General features: G+C 32.3%; 1 protein-coding gene and 2 long non-coding RNA genes across 4 annotated transcripts in view; 1 reads left to right on the top strand and 2 right to left on the bottom strand.

Annotated features, from left to right (window-relative positions):
- The window catches only part of LOC142230086 (uncharacterized), a 237,170-nt gene that overhangs the window by 20,057 nt on the left and 193,516 nt on the right, over positions 1-23,597 (top strand). The window lies entirely within an intron of this gene.
- LOC142229306 (uncharacterized) lies at positions 1,722-13,463 on the bottom strand. The gene is made up of 10 exons (XM_075299856.1): positions 13,354-13,463; positions 12,966-13,081; positions 8,294-8,392; positions 7,988-8,086; positions 7,747-7,845; positions 3,819-3,917; positions 2,847-2,945; positions 2,716-2,736; positions 2,137-2,643; positions 1,722-2,057 (listed from the first exon to the last, which is right to left on the bottom strand). The coding sequence occupies exons 1-10, from the start codon at positions 13,432-13,434 to the stop codon at positions 1,940-1,942; spliced, it is 1,338 nt and encodes a 445-aa protein (XP_075155971.1). The 5' UTR covers positions 13,435-13,463; the 3' UTR covers positions 1,722-1,939.
- On the bottom strand, positions 20,291-20,881 carry LOC142229109 (uncharacterized). Its single transcript, XR_012720336.1, has 2 exons — positions 20,746-20,881; positions 20,291-20,665 (listed from the first exon to the last, which is right to left on the bottom strand). It is a non-coding gene; the product is annotated as an uncharacterized LOC142229109 (long non-coding RNA).

A 23,597-nucleotide genomic window follows, 5' to 3' on the forward strand; every position in this document is an offset into this window, starting at 1 on the left:
CTTTTTGGAGAAGCAAAATTCATCCGATCTGGTTGAAATTTGGTACATGGTGGTAGTATATGATATTTAACAACCATGCCAAAAGTGGTCCATATCAGTCCATAATCCCGATGATGTTAAGAAGTTTTAAGATACCACAACCCAAGTAATTCGATTGTGGATGACATTCTTTCGTAGAAGTTTCTACGCAATCCATGGTGAAGGGTACATAAGATTTGGAAGGAATAGCAGCCTGAAGTTGGTCAGCCATTGTGTATATCGGCTATATGCTGTATTTCAATACAGCATCCTTATATAGCACCTACATCATCGCTTTTTCCAATTTCCCTGAAATTCGAAATTTGAAAGTATTTTAGGTCCATAGAAAGCTATGACAAATTTGATTTATATTGGTCAATATATCCATATAGACCAATTTCCCAATTTAATTTCTTTATTTTAGTTTCATCCAATTTGCATGAAATTTAGGGGTATTTTAAGTCCATCAAGTGTTTTGCCAAATTTGATTTATATCTTTCAATGTTTTAATATAACCTCCATATAGACCGGTCTAGCAATTTGATTTCTTAAGAGCTTAAAAGTCAAAATTTTTATCCATTTCTGATGGATAAGGTCTCTCAGACATTTTAGCTCTGGAGGTATTTTAGATTCAAAAGCATCTATGCCAAATTTAGTTTAAGTAGGTCAATGTTTCGTTAAAACTTCCATACAGACTCATATCTTGATTTGGCTTCTTGGCTTCAAACATACAAAATCCAAAGTCTTAGCCTATTTTTGAAGCTGTTTTATCCTTAATCCAAAGATTCAATATATCACTTTAACTAAAAGATTATTTCTTTAAACCAAAAATTGTTTCAATTTAGGTTGTATATTTTCAAGTGTACTCTTACGTCTGTCGTTGAATTTAGTCCTCGCCCACCTAGTGAGAGTTTCACTCACTGTAATAAGAAAAGCTTCTTTCGATTGGGTGAAATTATACACAGAAAAAAAATATTTACGTGATATTAAAGATTACGCAACTTCAATTTTAGGATGCGCAATTTACACACTATTAAGGACAAATTTCTTTAAAATAATGAAATTTTAATTAAAAGAAAGTTTACAAGCATTGCTTCAAAGTTTTGTTTCATTAAATTTAGGGCACACATTTTGAACATTTGCGTCCGTTCGTTAAAGTTGCATGTCTTTAAACGAAGGTCAATTTTCCTTAAAGTAAAGAAACACATTTTTGATTTAAGGAAATCGTCCTTAAATTAACTGAAATATTGAATCTTTAGATTTAAGACAAAAACGCTTTAAATATAGGCCAAGATTTATTTTGAGGATTTAGCATATTTGGTTTAAAGTTTTGTTTGGAATTAAGAAAGTATTTTTTTACTTCGAAATATCCATCATAATTTGGATTTTTAAACTGACATTTATTTGTACGTGGATAGCTTTATTAATATACCGGAAAAATAGAATGAAAATTCGATAAATTTTGATTTTATAGATCCTAGCTTTTAAGCCAAATAGGTCGCAAAAAAATTTCCTTATTTTAAAGAACCCGCATCTTTGGCTCGGATTCAATACCAAAATCCTTAAAGGAAGGTCAAAATCTTTGGATCCAAGTAAACTTTTTTTTTTGAGTGTATAAATCTCATTGTAAGAAAACCTATTTAGGGAATGTTTAGGCTTCCAATATCTCCCAGCTACTCATAAATTAAGATAGAACTTTATGATTTTTTCGATACACCATAATACACTCAAAACGCATTTTATTGCAGCTGTTTTTTTTTATTGAACATGGAATATTCTCTTTTTTATTTATTCATATATATTTTTTTGTTTTTATTATAGAAAGGTGATGTAAATTACTCTGAAATCTTCAGGATAGATGTAGAGTTTCGTGCAGTCTTCTCCATCTGCGAAAGGCTTTCTTAAAGTGCCAAAATTTTATTTAAACCTTAGAACGAACCATCATTTCGGCATAGGATAATGTGTTTTGCCAATTGCCCCATGTGGCCCAGAAAATTCCATATAGGCCGTCAATAGGATAATAATAAGATGTCAAATCGCTATAAGGAAAACATATTGCAAGGAATAGATTTGAGAAATATTTGAAAATAAAAAAAAAAAAAAACTTCAATAACCTACCACATAGAATTGGGAGAACGCCACCAACCTCCACCCCGTATATCTTGCCAATAATCCGAAATCTTATCTTTAGTTACAAATTTCATACCAGCATGAGTACTTAAAGAATCTCCAGCATCACCACTGTATGTACCCAATTGTATAATGGCATACTCCTCCGATTCACTACCAACTTGGAATACATCATATTTGGCATAACGTGTCTGATTTTTATCATCACCCAAAACAACCAGAAGTTCTTGAGGGCCTCCATAAGTAGTGAGGGCATGTAATTTCTCCAGACCAATAAAGAATTCACCATTGACATTGCCGAAACCTTTCTTGTATTCATCCCAAGTGAGATCAAATGATACCGAACCATCTAAACGTCTGACAATGGTGGTCCAATCACGATGATAATTCAAAGATCTACTATCCAAATTGATATCAGCCACAACAGGGGCAGAGCCTGCAGTTGTTTTGGTATTTTCTAGAATTTGTAGGGACAAATCATGTTGTTGGTGTTGTCTGTTGGGACATAGAGTTTGTTAATTGAAAACTATATATAAAAAGCAATTGATTAAAGAATTGTTTAAATACCTTTCTTCCAATATATGAAAGCTGCAAAATAAAAAATAAAAAAAAAAATATTATTAATATTTTTCTAATTTTCCGATTTATTAATAGATTGATAGACCCTTGGATATCCAATCATTATATACTAAACTTACCCCTTCATAACTTCCTCTAGAGTAGCATCTACAGATTTTTGAGCTTCATTGGCTATAGATTGTATAGCAGCAGTAACTCGATTTTCTTGATCGTCAAATCTGAAAATTATTTATTTCAAATTAGATAATGTAGCATTTTATTAAAACAAATAATTAAAAACATTTTATAATTAAGTTTTCCTATTCATATCTCATTTTAAATATTTATATCTCATTTAAATATAATTCATTCACACTGGAAAAATATATTTCTGATACAATTACGAAATTAATTGATCCAATTAATTAATAAATTGAAATTGCTTGAATTACGAGAATAACAGTATCAATCACAGATGTAATTAGTCATAAAAATATATTTTATTAAAATGTTAATTGATTTCTTCGGCTCTTTCTATTGTTTTTTCATTTGATTGAATTAAAAAAATTATTTATTGTGATCTCAAAACTCTATTATTATTGATTTTTTTTAATTTATACGAAAAAATTATTTTTTGGATTCAATTAGGTTAGGTTAGGTGGCAGCCCGATGTATCAGGCTCACCTAGACTATTCAGTCCATTGTGATACCACACTGAGTGCTGCCCAATTCCATATTAAGCTCAATGACAAGGGACCTCCTTTTTATAGCCAAGTCCGAACGGCGTTCCATATTGCAGTGACACAACTTAGAGAAGCTTTGAAACCCTCAGAAATGTCACCAGCATTACTGAGGTGGGATAATCCACCACTGAAAACTTTTTGGTGTTCGGTCGAAGCAGGAATCGAACCCGCGACCTTGTGTATGCAAGGCGGGCATGCTAACCATTGCACCACGGTTGCTCCCTTTGGATTCAATTACCAAACTAATTGATTCAATTAATACTTAATTGAAATTTCTTCAATCGCGGAAATTATGACTATCAATCTTCAATATCAATTAAAAAAATTAATTGATCCAAAAAAATTTTAAGCTGTTTTAAATCTTTTTACCTTGTTTTCAAGTCCATTAGATTTTCATCCATATAAGTTTTTACATCTTTCGTAAGAGTATCCATTAGATTTTTAACTTGAGTTTCTTGGTCTTTTAATCTAAAACAAATGCAATGAGAAATAATAAATTAAAAATAAAAACAATCAGAATGAAGTTTATAGGTAACTTTTTATATAAAAATGTAAGACTATTTAGTGTTAAATTAAGTTTATTTTATTTTATTAATTTAAAATATGATAATGGGCGAGCAATTGTGCATGCTGGACACATCTGGAACAGTATTTGAAAGGCTCATCAAACCAAGACTTGAAGAGGCTTTCAAGAATGTTGGAGATCTATCTGTCAGACAATACGGATTTAGACCTGGAAAACTGGTGACGTCTAGATCTATAATTCTTCTGGCGACGCTAAATATTAGGAACGCATTCAACAGCCTAAGGTGGGACGTAATATACACCCTATTTGTTTCGGAATCTTCCGAACATATCTGGAATATATGTAAAAAAAAAAAACAAAAAAAAAACTTTGGTCGAAGCAGGGATCGAACCCACGACCCTTGGCATGCAAGTCGGACGTAGCAACCACTGCTCCACGGTGTCAAACTAAATGTTTGTTTCTGTTAAATAAACTTTGTTTATTCGGTTCGTGGGCGCCGCAAGCTATGCTATATAAATATAACTTATATGGATATTTATCTATTGATGACCATAACAGGTACATAGCTCAGTGGTTAGTGTGTTGCATGGTCCGCGGTTCGATTCTCCGTCCAGGCGAAAGGTAAAAAAAATTTTAAAAATGTATAAAATCGTATAATTTCTTCTACATTGTTGGTATTACAGGAAAAGGTGTTAAAAAATGTATTAATTTTTAAATTTGGTCCGATGGTCGGACCAAATGGAATTTGATTGATTTTGGTCCAATTTCGTCAAATTGGTATTTTTTCAAAATTTTCTATAGAAATAAAATTTTGACAATATTTTCTATAGAAATAAAATTTTTAGAAAATTTTGTACAGAAATAAAATTTTGACAATATTTTCTAAAGAAATAAAATTTTTAGAAAATTTTCTACAGAAATACAATTTTGACAAAATTTTCTATAGGAATAAACTTTTGACAAAATTTTCTATAGAAATAAAATTTTGACAAAATTTTCTATTGAAACAAAATTTTGCCAAAATTTTCTTTGGAAATAAAATTTTGACAAAATTTTCTATAGAAGTAAAATTTTGACAACATTTTCTATAGAAATAAAATTTTGGCAAAATTTTCTAAAGAAATAAAATTTTGACAAAATTTTCTACAGAAATAAAATTTTTAAAAAAATAGTCATCAGGTCCGATCGGACCAAAATTGGTCCAAAAAAGTATTAATTTTTAAATTTGGTTGAGTTTGATCCATTTTCGTCAAATTAGTATTTTTTTCAAAATTTTCTATAGAAATAAAATTTTGACAATATTTTCTATAGAAATAAAATTTGTAGAAAATTCTCTACTGAAATAAAATTTTGAAAAAAATGTCTATAGAAATAAAATGTCGACAAAATTTTCTATTGAAACAAAATGTTGCCAAAATTTTCTTTGGAAATAAAATTTTGACAAAATTTTCTATAGAAATAAAATTTTGACAAAATTTTCTAAAAAAATACAATTTTGACAAAATATTCTACAGAAATAACATTTTTACAAAATTTTCTACAGAAATAAAATTTGTAAAAAATTTTCAGAAATAAAATTAAAAAAAAAAATAGTCATCAGGTCCGATCGGACCAAAATTAGTCCAAAAAAGTATTAATTTTTAAATTTGTTTGATTTTGGTCCATTTTCGTCAAATTAGTATTTTTTCAAAATTTTCTGTAGAAATAAAATTTTGACAATATTTTCTATTGAAATAAAATTTTTAGAAAATTGTCTACAGAAATAAAATTTGGACAAAATTGTCTATAGAAATAAAATTTTGACAAAATTTTCTATTGAAACTATATTTTGCCAAAATTTTCTTTGGAAATAAATTTTGACAAAATTTTCTATAGAAATAATTTTTTTTTTTTTTTTGTTGATATTGTTGACCTTTTATTTTAATTTTTATGATTTTTATCTCATAATCTCGGCTGTAGGTCTATAAATTAAACTCGAAATTGTTGGTTTCTAGTTATTTTTTATTTTCCGATATTTCGGTTGACTTCGTCAGACCGTTTTCAAGGATTTTATCCGATGTCTTGTTACTTCGCTGTCTGGTTTTCTACTCAAACCAGTAGAAAACCAGACAGCGAAGTAACAAGACATCGGATAAAATCCTTGAAAACGGTCTGACGAAGTCAACCGAAATATCGGAAAATAAAAAAATAACTAGAAACCAACAATTTCGAGTTTAATTTATAGACCTACAGCCGAGATTATGAGATAAAAATCATAAAAATAAAATTTTGACAAAATTTTCTAAAGAAATAAAATTTTGACAAAATATTCTACAGAAATAAAATTTTTACGAAATTTTCTACAGAAATAAAATTTTTAAAAAATTTTCTATAGGAACAAAATTTTTACAACATTTTCTATAGATAAAAATGTTGACAAAAATTTTCTAAAGAAAAAAATTTAAAAAAAATTAACTTTTAAATAATATAATTTAATTTGGAAAAATGGTCTGGTGGTAGGAATTTTGGAGAAATCTTGGTCCAAAATAAAAATTCATTGTGGTAACGCTGTCATGCAAAAGACCGGCATTTGCCTCTTGAAATAGAGATGGGCAAAAACGATATCCCAACAAGGCAGTCAAATACTTGGGACTAAGACTGCACTCAAAACTAACGTACTCCAAGCAGATAGAGTACGCAACGGAAAAAGCTGTTGGATAATGTCATGACTGAGCAGGCTAATGGCAGACATAGGAGGCCCTCTTCCAAGCAGAAGAAGGATACTCACGGAAATAACTAACTTCTCTGTGGATGTCAGATCTGGGCGTCGACCCTACGAAGAACTAGACCAAAAAAGCAGTTCCCAGTGTTAAGAACGACAGCTCTAGCTTAGATTAGGTGGCAGCCCGATGTATCAGGCTCACGTAGACTATTCAGTCCACTGTGATACCACAGTGGTGAACTTCGCTCTTATCACTGAGTGCTGCCCGATTCCATGTTAAGCTCAATGACAAAGGACCTCCTTTTTATAGCCGAGTCCGAACGGCGTTCCACATTGCAGTGAAACCACTTAGAGAAGATTTGAAACCCTCAGAAATATCACCAGCATTACTGAGGTGGGATAATCCACCGATGAAAAACTTTTTGGTGTTCGGTCGAAGCAGGAATCGAACCCACGACCTTGTGTATGCAAGGCGGGCATGCTAACCATTGCACCTAGGTGGCTCTCATCCGGCAACTCTAAGAATCACTTCAGCGTACCGCACAGTATTATGGGAAATATAATCCTCAAGGTGGTACAAAGTGGGTGGAACTGTGAGGCCATAAGGCGTTTTGTAGAACACGCGACGACATAGAAATATAAGCTTTAGTCGGGATGCGGACTAAAAGGAGACCGTCACGGACCACGTGGGTTCCATTTCGAAGTAATGTACACTATCATGTCCATAAAACTTTTCCCTACCCTTTACCCTTACCTTAGTTCCTTATCTTGAGATTCATAATAAAATTTCCTAGTGTAGTGATACACTGAAAAGAGAGTTCACTTTCTTAAGGAATGCAATTTTAAACAAACGAAGTTTTCTTTTCAGGCCAAAACTCCTTTCCAAGGAAACAAAAAGAATTTAAGACAATTGTTACATTTCTTGACATAGCTTCAGATTTATTTTCTCTTAAAGGAAATACAATAAAGGAGAATCTCTTTTGCCCTAGATTTCCTTCCGGAGAAAATAAAATTTTTCTTTGTGTATAGAGAAAATTTAAAAGTTTTCTATGATAATATTAATTTCTCACCTTTTTTGTATATCCACGATACTAGTCTCCAAAGATTGGTTGGCATTTAATGCAAAGGCTTGCATCATATCATTTAAGCGATATTCCTGGTCTTCTTGTCTGGAATGAGATCATTTAAAATTGGTAATTAAATTAAAATTGCCATAAAATTTAGTTTATGTTTTGTGTAAATGTAATAGTAAAATATTGAAATTTTATATAGGAAATATAGTTATGAGATAGAAGTAAATTTGAAACTTACCTCTTTTGCAATTCCTCAAGACCATTTATCATGAATGCTTTGGTATCTGTGGTGAGGGATTGTACAAAGTTTAGTACTCTGTCTTCTTCAGCATCTTGCCTAAAAGAAAGAATATGAAGATCTATTAAAGATACTGAACGGCTAAGAGATTAATTGAACAACCAATCTGTCAATAAAAGTTTAGTTTTATTCATCTCTGATGAATACAAATTTTGCGACAGACAGTTTGTTTATAAAGCGAGATAAGACCAGGAGGTCTTTTAATATTAACCTACGTCCTTAGTCTCATAAAGAAAACTTGCTTACTTGATTTTTAATTTCTGCAGACCAGCATCCATAAACCGGTTAGCGTCTTGCATAAGATTTTGCACTAAAGTTGTCACCCGATATTCCTGCTCATCTTGTCTGAAATTAGTTTTCAAGAAATAAATAAATAAATAAAAAATAATAAATAAACAGAAATATAGTCCAGCACTTATGTCTGAAAAAAGAGCTATATCAATTCGTTTCCGAATATTAACTATAATGTGTTTGACTTAATTTAATTTAACTTCATATATTATAAAAAATTAAATTAAATTAAATTAGCTCAAATTAATTTAAGATTAAACAATTAACCTAAACAAGTATATACGGCCGTAAGTTCGGTCAGGCCGAATCTTATGTACCCTCACACAAAAAAATTTTTTTCTGATTCAATCACGAAATTAATTGATCCAATTAATTTTTTAATTGAAATGTCTTCAAACACAGAAATGATAGTATCAATTAATAAATTAATTGACGGTCAATTAAAAAATTAATTGATACTATTAATTTTTGTGACTGATTTTTGTTTCAATTAAAATATTTGTTGAATCAATTAAATTTTTAATTGAATATTTTATAAAACTCAATTAAAATTTTAATTGGAAAAATTTTCGTGAAATTTGTTTCTGTGCTCCACCATGGATTGCATAGAAACGTGTACTAAAGATTGACATCCACAATCGAATTACTTGGGTTGCGCTAACACTTGTCGATGGCAAGGTATCTTAAAACTTCTTAACACCGTCTCAACACGACTCAATTGTAAGTTAGCCCATACGGGGTATATATTAAACAAAAAAGGCCGATTAAATACGTCAAAAATTCAATTTGACAAAATTTTCTATAGAAAAAAAAATTTTTCTATAGAAATAAAATTTTGACAAAATTTTCTATAGAAATAAAATTTTGACAAAATTTTCTATAGAAAAAAAATTTTTGACAAAATTTTCTATAGAAATAAAATTTTGACAAAATTTTCTATAGAAAAAAAATTTTGACAAAATTTTCTATAGAAATAAAATCCAATGAAGGACTGGGGAATTCTTCCCACTTAAATATGAGCTCAATTATTAGTTTTTGTGCCCAAAAGAATAGCAACAACCGAAAACGGCGAAGAAAGCTACTACGGGGATTGATGGCAACAACAACAACAATGATGTGAAGTCTGAATAAGATTTTCCACTTCCACAAAAGTTGAAAGTACCACCAGTAATCATAAGTTTTGTCGGATATAGTAATAAAATGTTGACAAAATTTTCTATAGTAATAAAATTTTGGTAGATTATTTTTGGGGATCTGCTATATATAACTATAGACCGATATGGACCAATTTTTGTATGGTTGTTAGAGACCATATACTGACACCGCGTACCAAATTTCAACCTGATCGGGTGATCGGGGGTCCGCAGGTCAAATCTGGGGATCGGTTTATATGGGGCCGATGTGGACCAATTTTTGCATAGTTGTTAGAGACCATATACTGACACCGCGAACCAAATTTCAACCTGATCGGGTGAATTTTGCTTTTCCAAGGGGCTCCAGGAAGCCAAATCTGGGGATCGGTTTATATGGGGCTATATATAATTGTGGACCGATGTGCACCAATTTTTGCATAGTTGTTAGAGACCATGTACCAAATTTCAGCCGGATTGGATGAAATTTGCTTTTCTTAGAGGCTCTGCAAGTAAAATCGGGGGATCGGTATATATGGGGGCTATATATAATTATGGAACGATGTGGACCAATTTCTGCATGGTTGTTAGAGACCATATACCAACACCATGTACAAAATTTCAGCCGGATCGGATGAAATATGCTTCTCTTAGAGGCTCCCCAAGCCAAATCTGGGGGTCCGTTTTTATGGGGGCTATATATAATTATTGACCGATTTGGACCAATTTTGCATAGTTGTGAGAGACCATATACTAACACCATGTACCAAATTTCAACCGGATCGGATGAATTTTGCTCCTCCAAGAGGTTCCGCCAGCCAAATCTGAGCGTCGGTTTATATGGAGAGCCACCGTGGTACAATGGTTAGCATGACCGCCTTGCATGCACAAGGTCGTGGGTTCGATTCCTGCTGCGACCGAACACAAAAAGTTTTTTAGCGGTGGATTATCCCACCTCATTAATGCAGGTGACATTTCTGAGGGTTTCAAAGCTTCTCTAAGTGTTTTCACTGCAATGTGGAACGCCGTTCGGACTCGGCTATAAAAAGGAGGTCCCTTGTCATTGAGCTTAACATGGAATCGGGCAGCACTCAGTGATAAGAGAGAAGTTCACCAATGTGGTATCACAATGGACTGAATAGTCTAAGTGAGCCTGATACATCCTAACCTAACCTAATCTATATGGGGGCTATACGTAAAAGTGATCCGATATGTCCCATTTGCAATACCATCCGACCTACATCAATAACAACTACTTATTCCAAGTTTCATGTCGATAGCTTGTTCCGTTCGGAAGTTAGCGTGATTTCAACAGACGGACGGACATGCTTAGATCGACTCAGAATTTCACCATGACCCAAAATATATATACTTTATGGGGTCTTAGAGTAATATTTCGATGTGTTACAAACGGAATGACAAAGTTAACCCTTTCACTACCGACATAAACCTAGTATTAAAAACTTTAATTTGTCTTCTGTTTTTACTTGTACTAACAGCGTGTAGAACAAAAATTGTCATTTTGAGAACCTACCTCAATTACTTCAAGAGCTATATGTGCTTGTGCTGAAAATTTGATTCTTGAATTGTGACCAAATGGCCTTACGAAAATAAGCGCTATTTGGCCTATACAGTCGAAGCTCTGTTTAACGAATATCCCATTTAGCGAAAATCCAATTTAACGAACGTCAAAATTCTTAACATTGAGTATTCTAAATAACGAACAATTGAACAAAATTTACGTTCGATTTAACGAAAAGGCTTTTAATCTTAAGAAAATAAACAACAAAAAATCAGCACTATTTGACGATTGTGAGAATGGCTTAAGTCCTTAGGAAATGTCCACAAAGTACGGCATTCCCAAGATATTTAGATTCCATTAAAATGTTTGAAAACACATATTCAATGGCCGGGTAGAGTGGCTCAGCTTCGCTACGGGAAATGGATCTACAACAGAGCCGGCACAGGACTACCCCCTGGTGTGAATAGACCAGTCCCAGTTCTGGCCGAAACGTATGGAAGGGACCGGTCACTTCAACACGGGTTTGTCATTGACGGGGATAAATTTACACTGCATGCCACGGATTGGACTCATTCCAAACTACATTACCTGGGAGAACTTAGTAGGACTAGACAGGTCCTCATGAACCAATCTGGGACAAACCCTTAGGTACCGGTATTATTTTGATCATCCAAATTGCACCAGAAAGAAAAACTTTTGGACTATGTTGGCCCATAGGTAAATGTCTAGATCAAATAAATTTTTAAAATAAAGAGAGTATAGAAATCAATAAAATATATGAAAATTTAAAAACTACGACAAACTCGAGCACTGGTACTAGTCCTTTGATAGGTTCGTTAGTGGCAATATTTCGTAGGATTGCCAGTTGAACAAGTGGTGAATTTTTCTCTTAATAATGAGTGCTACCCGATTCTATATTTAGCTCAATAACAAGGAACCTCCGTCTTATAGCTGAAGAGAAACTATAAAATACACAGGAATGTCAACATCATTAGTGAGAGGGATAAACTACCGCTGAAAAACTTTTTTGGTGCTCGGTCAAAACGGTTGAGAGTACATCTATGCCGACAGGAGCAGCAGAGTAATGGTGTATGTAGAGCGTTTTAGGAAGATGTTACTATGAACACTACCTATGCCTGGCCCATCTCATGAAACCGGGGACTGGAAACAAATTAGGCAATTCGTCTAAGAAGTTAAGAGCACACAAATTATGACATGGGTGTATATAGGCCCCCATACGACAACGAATCTTGGATCCTTTTTTAAATTTAACCTAACCTAGATATATCAAGTTCATCAGGATTATTTTAAGTATTATTTTTTAAGTGTCTCTGTGCTTTAATTTTTTCAAATGATTATGAATTTTTACTCATCTGGTAAAAAACTACGATTTTCAATAAAAGTTAACATTTAATATTCCCGTTCGATTTAACGAATTTTTCTAAATAACGAAAGAGCCTGACAATATATCGTTCGTTAAACCGAGCTTCGACTGTAATATCTTTCACAGTGTGAGAAAAAATACAAAAAAAGATCTCGTAAAAGTATCAGCTAAAGTTTTTCTATAAATGTCCATTTACTAGAAACATACAGTAGAAAAATTGTCTCACATTTTCGTATTTTTCGTTTATTTTTAAAGAAGTTTATAAAAATGTATTTTAGTGCTCACCAATATGGAAAATATTTATAGCTTATTTAGATTAAAGCCTCTACTTTAAAATAACATTGAGAAATAAATCAAAACTAAGTGGGAAAATGGAATTTGGTGTCTTTTTCGAATGTCCTTCTAAGTGGACATCGGTAGTGAAAGGGTTAATATACCGCCATCCTATGGTGGAGGTTATAAAAATGGTGTAATTAATTGTAAATTCAATTTTTTTTTTGATCCGAGTTTTTAGGGAAATTAAATTGATATTTTTTTTTTTAATTTTTTCAAATTTTAACCCATTCATATATTTTATATTTAGGGACTTACCTTTGTTTCAGAATAGCAATACTCTCACTTAAATCTGCAGTATCGTTTAACAATATATTCAACTTGGCATATAGAACATTCCAAAGACCAGCATTGTTATTTTCTGGAACGGGATCCTAAGCGATATAAAAAAATAGTGAAACTCTTAAAAATAGTTAAAACAATAGAAATACAATTGTTTTTATTTTCACAAAAAAAAAATTATATATATTTACATAGTTTTATGAACTACTTAAATATTTTTTTTTTATCATAAACAAAATAATTTTTTTTCTTTGTATTTTTGGATTCTTGCAATTTTTAAAAAATTTAATTTTTTATTTTTATTTAGTTTTTTAATTTTCCACTGAACAATTTTTGACACTTGATTTTTCCTGACAACACTCACATCAATATCCACAATGCTTAAATCAGCTCGTGCCGTACCATATACCGCATATACTAAAAACGTTAAAAACAGAAGTTTCATTTTCGGTTGGTTTATGTTTGCACGGATATTGCTTGCAATTCACTAGCAAAAGTTTATTGAATATACTGCCTTTTTATAGTAGCGATAATGTTATTATGAAGTAGATTGGAATAAGATGTTTGGCGCAATAGATTAGATATTACCGTAGCAAGAGATTATTTTTTAAATAGAAATATATCCTTTAATTTTTAAAATTGAATTTCTAAGGTAACAGAAAGGAAACTAAACTATTCATATTTATGATAAAATATGTTGCAAAAAATGCTATCGGTATGGACGGACAGTTATTGACATACACTGTCTCAAACAATTGTCCGTACACCAAACTTTTGAACATATATGTCATCGTGTCTCAGAAGCTAGATAACTTGATTTTATTCGATCTTCTTTGGTGTCCAAGAGAAAAAAATCATTCAAGCTTTTCATCGTGTCTCAGAAACTAGATAATTTGATTTTATTCGATCTTTTTTGGTGTCCAATAGAAAAAAATCATTCAAGCTTGATTTTTAAAATAAAATTTACTTGAAACGAATTGGCCATATTGTTTCTGAGATACAATGAAATATAGCTTTAACAGTTTGGTGTACGGACAATTGTTTGAGACAGTGTATATGTATCCCAGCAAAAAATGTAGCAGAATTTCAGCAGGATTCTAAGGGAGAGAGGCAGTACAAACTGCTTACAAAACAGACGAAACAGCGCTGATTTTTATCGATGTCACGATTTAGAGCAGCTTCTACACAGCGCGAATATAATTGCTCATTTCAATGGCAATATTGCTCAGAAGAGATATATAATCTTGACTGTACTGCTTTTCTTGCAAGATTAGGCGTGGAAAACCACAAGGGGCTATCGTTAGAGTTCTTCAACATTTAATTGTGAATAAATCTTTAACTTTTCGTACCAATGCTTGTTACCCTGATACTGGCAGTATTGCATCGCGTTCAAGAAGTGGATGGAAACAAACGATTTTAACGCCTGAAGTTATATGAAATGTGAAGGTCACAAACAGCTTACCGATGGATAAAAAGTTAAACTGAAAAGAGCCAAATAGTTCATTTTTAGCTTGCACGAATGTGGCCATTTACCGAATTTGGGGTTCTCCGATGAGAAGTCATTTCAAAGGGCAGTTGAAAATGTACACCTTCGATTGACCATCAGAACTCAAGCACCGCCCATGGTAATGGCGTGGGCCGCCGCAACGACCGATGTTCACTCTCCACTTGTATGTGTCCAAAATAAATACTAATGACCTAATGTCAATATTGAAGCCTTGTGCAGACAATGGACATTCCAAAAAGACTCAGTACGCGTCAACCACGAATTTTGAGAGAAGTTCACCAATGTGGTATCACAATGGACTGTATAGTCTAAGTGATCCTGATACATCGGGCTGCCACATAACCTAACCTAACCTAACCTAACCACGAATGGCATAAAAAAAATATTTATCGCTTCATTTCTGCAGCGCAATGGCCGGATCCGGACCCGTTGGACTTTTGCGCATTTTGGAGAGTAAGGTTGGCAATAACAAGTAACAAAGTTGCGCACATTTCAAGACAAAGCTTCGCCGGGAATATGCAGCGTGTGTTGGTTTTGTTGACCATTTCAAGGCGACAATTCGTGTCAGAGGTGGTCAATTCGAACAAATCTAAACTGTTTCTAAAATTTCTTGTTATTTCCGATAAATATTGGGTTTGAATAAAAAAATAATAAAATGTAGGGCATTACTTTATTTCACTACATATCAGCCACTCTGTTTACTAATTTAAATTTTATAGATTTTACACCGAAAAAAGTCCGCAGTTAAACTAACGCTAATTTAAACTTTTTTTTTTTGTTAAAAAATATTTGTTGGTAGTTAAATAATATTATTTTTTTTTCGAAATTTTCCACAGCACCATGAAATTTTCCGTCTCAAACATTTTATGAACTAATCGTCACATCTCGAATATTTAGCTTTGGAGTCCTTTCTTACTCGCTGTGGTCCTTAGGTTAGGTTAGGTGGCAGCCCGATGTATCAGGCTCACTTAGACTATTCAGTTCATTGTGATACACAGCTGCCCGATTCCATGTTAAGCTCAATGACAAGGGACCTCTTTTTTTATAGACGAGTCCGAACGGCGTTCCACATTGCAGTGAAACCACTTAGAGAAGATTCGAAACACTCAGAAATGTCACCAGCATTACTGAGGTGGGATAATCCATCGCTGAAAGACTTTTTAGTGTTCGGTCGAAGCATTAATCGAACCCACTACCTTGTGTACGCAAGGCGGGCATGCTCATCATTGCACCACGTTGGCTCGCTGTAATCCTTGCTGACCTATAGGGTCCCTTCTGGACCATTTCGACTATAGAATTATATTTAATTGAATTAAAAATGTTTTTATTTGTATAATAGCAGCCGGGACTTTAAATAAATAAAAAATTAAATAAAGTTCAATGGCCGTACACATAACTTCAATATGAACTAAAGCAGAAGATAGTACGATTTCCAAATATAGTAAGAATGAACTACTGTATTGTTCAAATTGTCATGATATGGTGCCAGTGATATTTTTCTGAACTTTTAGTTCATTTTTTCTTCTATGAGAGGGTGAGAGAGAAGTACACCAAGGCATTATATTTTCCTGGTTTTAACAACGTTTTGAGGAAATTTAGTTCAAAGATTCAATAAAAAATTATTAAGGGACGGTCAAAATCTTTGGATTCAAGAAGACTTTTTTTGAGCAGATAGAAAGAAGAGACTGAAATCGAACATCGAAATGTTGTTCTTTGAGATCATAAGCATTTATACGGTGAATAACTTCTTTAAAAAAGGGAAATATAATATTCCTTGAAATTACAATAATTGTTTATTCTGATAGGCGAAGGTAATTGCAGTGATAATCATACACGGTAATTTACCAAAATTTGGAGAAAATTTTACCAAAAAACTACTAAACAAAAAATTCTTATTTTGTTAAATTTTATTTCTATAGAAAATTTTGTAAATTATTTTTCTATGTGTAGAAAATTTAATTTCTAGAGAAAATTTTGTCAAAATTGTATTTCTATAGAAAATGTTGTCAAAATTGTATTTCTATACAAAATTTTGTGAAACTTTTATTTCTATAGAAAATTTTGTCAAAATTTTATTTCTATAAAATATTTTGTCAAAATTTTATTTCTATAGAAAATTTTGTCAACATTTTTTTATAGAAAATTTTGTCAAAAGTTTATTTCTATAGAAAATTTTGTCAAAATTTTATTTCTGTAGAAAATTTTGCCAAAAATTTTATTTCTATAGACATTTTTTTCAAAATTTCATTTCTATAGAAAATTTTGTCAAAATTTTGTTTCTATAGAAAATTTTGTCAAAATTTTATTTCTATAGAAGATTTTGTCAACATTTTATTTCTATAGAAAATTTTGTCAAAATTTTATGTCTATAAAAAATTTTGTCAAAGTTTATTTCTATAGAAAATTTTGTCAAAATTTTATTTCTATAGAAAATTTTGTCAAAATTTTATTTTTATAGAAAATTTTATCAAAATTTTATTTTTATATAAAATTTTGTCAAAATTTTATTTCTATAGAAAATTTTGTCAACATTTTATTTCAATAGAAAATTTTGTCAAAACTTTATTTCTGTAGAAAATTTTGTAAAAATTTTATTTCTGTAGAAAATTTTATTTCTATAGAAAATTTTGTCAAAATTCTATTTCTATAGAAAATTTTGTCAAAATTGTATTTTTATAGAAAATTTTGTCAAAATTTTATTTCTATAGAAAAATTTGTCAAAATTTTATTTTTATAGAAAATTTTATCAAAATTTTATTTTTATAGAACATTTTGTCAAAATTTTATTTTTATAGAAAATTTTGTCAAAATTTTGTTTTTATAGAAAATTTTGTGAAAATTGTATTTTTATAGAAAATTTTGTCAAAATTTAATTTTTGTAGAAAATTTTGTCAACATTTTATTTTTATAGAAAATTTTGTGAAAATTTAATTTTTTATAATTTTTGTCAAAATTTCATTTCTATAGAAAATTTTGTCATAGTTTTATTTCTGTAGAAAATTTTATTTGTATATAAAATGTTTGCTAAATTTTATTTCTATAGAAAATGTTGTCAAAATTTTATTTTTATAAAAAATTTTGTCAAAACTTTATTTCTGTAGAAAAAAACAAGTAAGGAAAGTCTAAAGTCGGGCGGGGCCGACTATATTATACCCTGCACCACTCTGTAGATCTAAATTTTCGATACCATATCACATCCGTCAAATGTGTTGGGGGGCTATATATAAAGGTTTGTCCCAAATACATACATTTAAATATCACGCGATCTGGACAGAATTTGATAGACTTCTACAAAATCTATAGACTCAAAATTTAAGTCGGCTAATGTACAAGGGTGGAACACAATGTTAGTAAAAAAAAAAATATGGGAAACATTTAAATCTGAAACAATTTTAAGGAAACTTCGCAAAAATTTATTTATGATTTATCGCTCAATATATATGTAATAGAAGATTAAGAAAATTAGAGTCATTTTTACAGCTCTTCGACTAAGCAATGGTGATTTTACAAGGGAAATGTTGGTATTTTGACCATTTTTGTCGAAATCAGAAAAACATATATATGGGAGCTATATCTAAATCTGAACCGATTTCAACCAAATTTGGTACGCATAGCTACAATGCTAATTCTACTCCCTGTGCAAAATTTCGACTAAATCGGAGTTAAAAATTGGCCTCTGTGGTCATATGAGTGTAAATCGGGCGAAAGCTATATATGGGAGATATATCAAAATCTGAACCGATTTCAACCAAATTTAGCACGCATAGCTACAATGCTAATTCTACTCCCTGTGCAAAATTTCAACTAAATCGGAGTTAAAAAATGGTCTCTGTGGTCATATGAGTGTAAATCGGGCGAAAGCTATATATGGGAGATATATCTAAATCTGAACCGATTTCAACCAAATTTGGCACGCATAGCTGCAATACTAATTCTACTCCCTGTGCAAAATTTCAACTAAATCGGAGCAAAAAATTGGCCTCTGTGGTCATATGAGTGTAAATCGGGCGAAAGCTATATATGGGAGCTATATCTAAATCTGAACCGATTTCAACCAAATTTGGCACGCATAGCTACAATGCTGATTCTACTCCCTGTGCAAAATTTCAACTAAATCGGAGCAAAAAATTGGCCTCTGTGGTCATATGAGTGTAAATAGGGCGAAAGCTATATATGGGAGCTATATCTAAATCTGAACCGATTTCAACCAAATGTGACACGCATAGCTACAATGCTAATTCTACTCCCTATGCAAAATTTCAACAAAATCGGAGCAAAAAATTGGCCTCTGTGGTCATATGAGTGTAAATCGGGCGAACGATATATATGGGAGCTATATCTAAATCTGAACCGATTTCAATAAAATTTGGCACGCTAGACTATACTACTAATTGAACTCCTAGTGCAAAATTTCGACCAAATTGGTGTAATACTCAGGCTTCTAGGGCCGTATAAGTGCATATCGGGCGAAAGATATATATGGGAGCTATATCTAAATCTGAACCGATTTCTTACAAAATCAATAGGGTTCTATTTTGACTTAAAACACATACTTGTGCCAAATTCGAAGTCCATTGGGCTTAAATTACTACCTAATCCCTTGGTTACAAAAATGTGTTCACACGGACAGACGGACATGGCTATATCGACTCAGGAACCCACCCTAAGCATTTTTGTCAAAGACACCATGTGTCTATCTCGTCTCCTTCTGGGTGTTGCAAACATATGCACTAACTTATAATACCCAGTTCCACAGTGTGGCGCAGGCTATAAAAACACAAAAATAAAAAAGTAAACATATTTCTATAAAAGTTAGTGTAATACCTCTTAGTTTGAATGGAATATTTTGCAAATCTAGAATTCTACCAATCTACCAAGCAGTAAAAAATCTACCATTTTTGGTAGAATTCTACCAACTGTGGCAACCGTGATTGACACATAACCGTTTTTTAATATGCTGCTGTGGTGCCATTTTTCGTTAGATTTTTATCGATAATAACGTAGAGTTTATCTTAATATTATGTAGTACCGTCCTATAGTTGTTCATTTCGTTTTAAGTGAACGCTCCTAAAAGTATACACTGTAGTTTTCAATAATTTATTGGAACAATGAAGTAGGCGGTGAATCTTATTAGTGCATATCGGGCTAAAGATATATATGGGAGCTATATCTAAATCTGAACCGATTTGGCTGATATTTTGCAAGTTTTACAGGATATTCGGACGTATGAAATTAGAAGAAGATCGGTTGATAAACACGTCAATTATGACAAGCTCAGTTATAAATATATAGCACAGCTATATCTAAATCTGAATCGATTTTTTCACAAGTAATAGGGATTTCTTTGCCAAATTTGGGGACGATTAGACTTAACTGCGAGTTGTATTGTGCACACAAAAATACATGAATAGACAGAAGGACAGACGGGAAAACCGACGGACATCGCTAAATCGACTCTGTGTTTAATTCTAAAACGATCGAAATACTAAATGATACGTCTCAGACTGGATCTTCTTGGCGTTACATACAAATTTAAAAGTTTTTTCTACCCTGTATACCACCCTGTATCTAAAATGATCGGCAAATACTTTCGAACCAACCAGACAGACAGACGGAATATACTGCGGTCTTCGGATACTCCTTATAGGTTTTACACATTTTGTTCGCATCCACTTCAGCTTTTCTCTAGCCTATACTCTATGCCTCACCGTAGGGTTATGGTTATTTACTCGTAGGAGAAATATATACGACACTGAAGCTGTCCTAATTGAAATTATTTTGATATCACAACTAATTTTAAATATAAAGTAGTATTTATTGTAACAAATTTCGATTTTAAATATAGGAAAATTACTTAGATATAATCGTAGTCTTTCCCCGGAAAGGAATTCCACAGCTTGTTTTTCGATTTTGGGAAAACGTCGTCCGGCGATATAGTTATAAGCACTGGTCCCTTCAGTTAATCATAATGGTTTTGATATTCTTGACAATATACGTTAACTTTTTATAGCACCCCTTAAAAGATTGACCGTGTCAGCTGTAATCGATCTTGTTATATCGATCTGGTTCATCTTTGTTTCATTCAGTTTCATCTTCCTCATTTTAGGCCTTTCAGTGAACAATGAAATATTTGCCACATTCCTTCATGGTTGAACGAGGCAGTAGGATCCTTGAGGAAAAAAAAAAAAATAAAATATTTTGTATTTTTTTATAATGTTGTTGTTATATATTTTTATTCTTAATACTTACATTATTAAATATAATAAATGAAAAATCGTAAACACACCATGAGTTGCACATAAAATTAGAAATAAAAAAATTAATTTTATTTGAAGGTACAACATTTGTCTGCTGCCGTTCTTAAGGTCTTTCAAATACGTTCGATAGATATTTAATAGTTTTGGTCTCAAAGTTTCTATCTTTTATATATTCGTAATGTTTGAAAGGGTCTTTGATTTCTAATCTAATAAATCAGAAGGGTTATAAAGTTTCTTTACAATATTCTTCTGTGTCTATATGAGTCAAAATTCCAAATTGGTCAATAAAGTTATATTGCCAAGTGCATGGCAATAGACAGTTTTTACACCCTACATCATATGATGGAGGGAATACTAACTCTGTCAATCCGTATGTAACACATCGAAATATTAGGCTCAGACCCTATAAAGTGTTTATAATTTGAGTGGTGAAGAAATTCACAGTATATTTAGTCATGTCTGTCCGTCTATTGAAATCACGATAACTTCCGAAAGAAACAAGCTATCGACCTGAAACTTGGCGCAAGTACACCCAGAGAAGGAGTATGATCACCTCAAACATCTTTTAAGAGCAAAATGTTATTTTTGGGTGGTGACCATGTAACATGGTTTTCGCAACCATGTTATTTTCTCGAAAATCATGCATCTGATTTCGGCAAGCAGGTTATATTTGATAAGAAAATAACATTTTAGTGACAAACATGTTACATGGTCACCATACAAAAATAACATTTTGCTCTTGAAATATGTTTGAGGTGATCATATTCCTTCTCTGCGTGTAGTTGTTATCAATGGTTGGATGTTTTTGCAAATTTGTCATATCGGGCCACTTTACGATATATCGGCCATACAAACCGACACCCAGATTTGACTTCTAGAGTCTTTTGGAAAAACAAATTTTGTCCAATCCGACTAAATGTTGGTATGCCATCTAACAACCATACAAAAAGTGGTTAAAAGCGGTCCATAATTATGTATTGCCCCCATATAAATCAATCCCCGGAGTTGTTCTTCCAGATTCCCTGGAAGGAGTAAATATCATTTGATATGGTTGAAATTTGGTGCGTGATTTTAGTATATGACCTCTATCAAACATGTAAAAATTGGTCGAAATCGGTCCATAATTATGAAGCTCCCATATAAACCGATCCTCGGATTTGTGGCCCGGGGCCTCAGCAAATTTCATCCGATTCGGTACATACTCTCAGTATATACTTTTCAATAATTATGCAAAAAATTAGTTCATATCGGCTCATAATTTTACTTTTGGAGCCTCATGGAAGACCAAATTTTATCTGGTCGTGTTGAATTTAGCTTTCGAATTACCAATGGAAAAATGTTACACATCTATATAAACCGATCAATAATTAAAGTAGCTTATATAGGTATTTAATCTTTCTTTTTTATTTAACAAAGACTCCATATGGACTAAGTTAGAATTTAGTAGACGATTTAAGATACCTTGCCGTCGGCAAATATTACTACAACCCAAGTAATTCGATTGTTTCTGGCAGTTTTTAGAGGAACTATGTGCGCAATCCATGATGGAGGGTATATAACTTTCGGCTCTATTTATACCCTTCACCACTACTGTGGTACAGGGTATAATAAGTTTGTGCATTTGTATGTAACGCCAAGAAGGAGTAATTATAGACCAACCTTTTAGTATACGGATCGGCTTAGAATTAAATTCTGAGTCGATTTAGCGATGTCCGTCTGTCTGTCTGTCCGTCTGTCTGTCTGTTGATGTATTTTTGTGTGCAAAGTACAGCTCGCAGTTTTAGTCCGATTGTCCTAAAATTTGGTATAGGGTCCTGTTTCGGCTCAAAGACGATCCCTATTGATTTTGGAAAAAATCGGTTCAGATTTAGATATAGCTGCCATATATATTTTTCACCGATCTGGTCATAATTGGCGTGTATATCAACCGATCTTCCTCAAATTCCGTACATCCGAATATTTTATGGGTCTCGAAAAACTTGCAAAATATCAGCAAAATCGGTTCAGATTTAGATATAGCTCCCATGTATAGCTTTCGCCCGATTTACACTCATTTGCCCACAGAGGCCAATTTTTTGCCCCGATTTAGTTGAAATTTTGCATAGGGAGTAGAATTAGCGTTGTAACTATGCGTGCCAAATTCGTTTGAAATCGGTTCAGATTTGGATATATCTCCCATATAAAGCTTTCGCCCGATTTACACTCATATGACAAAAGAGTTGAAATTTAGTTGAAATTTTGCACAGGGAATAGAATTAGCATTGTAGCTATGCGTGCCAAATTTGGTTGAAATCGGTTCAGATTTAGATATAGCTCCCATATATATGTTTTTTCTGATTTCGACAAAAATGGTCAAAATACCAACATTTTCCTTGTAAAATCGCCACTGCTTAGTCGAAAAGTTGTAAAAATGACTCTAATTTTCCTAAACTTCTAATACATATATATCGAGCGATAAATCATAAATAAACTTTTTCGGAGTTTCCTTAAAATTGCTTCAGATTTAAACGTTTCCCATATTTTTTTACTAACATTGTGTTCCACCCTAGTGCATTAGCCGACTTAAATTTTGAGTCTATAGATTTTGTAGAAGTCTATCAAATTCTTCCAGATCGAGTGATATTTAAATATATGTATTTGGGACAATATATAGCCCCCAACACATTTGACGGATGTGATATGGTATCGAAAATTTAGATCTACAAAGTGGTGCAGGGTATAATATAGTCGGCCCCGCCCGACTTTAGACTTTCCTTACTGGTTTTTTACTGACATTGTGTTCCACCCTAGTGCATTAGCCGACTTAAATTTTGAGTCTGTAGATTTTGTAGAAGTCTATCAAAT

Source organism: Haematobia irritans, chromosome 3 (assembly GCF_050003625.1).
Source record: "Haematobia irritans isolate KBUSLIRL chromosome 3, ASM5000362v1, whole genome shotgun sequence".
NCBI classification, from domain to species: domain Eukaryota; kingdom Metazoa; phylum Arthropoda; class Insecta; order Diptera; family Muscidae; genus Haematobia; species Haematobia irritans.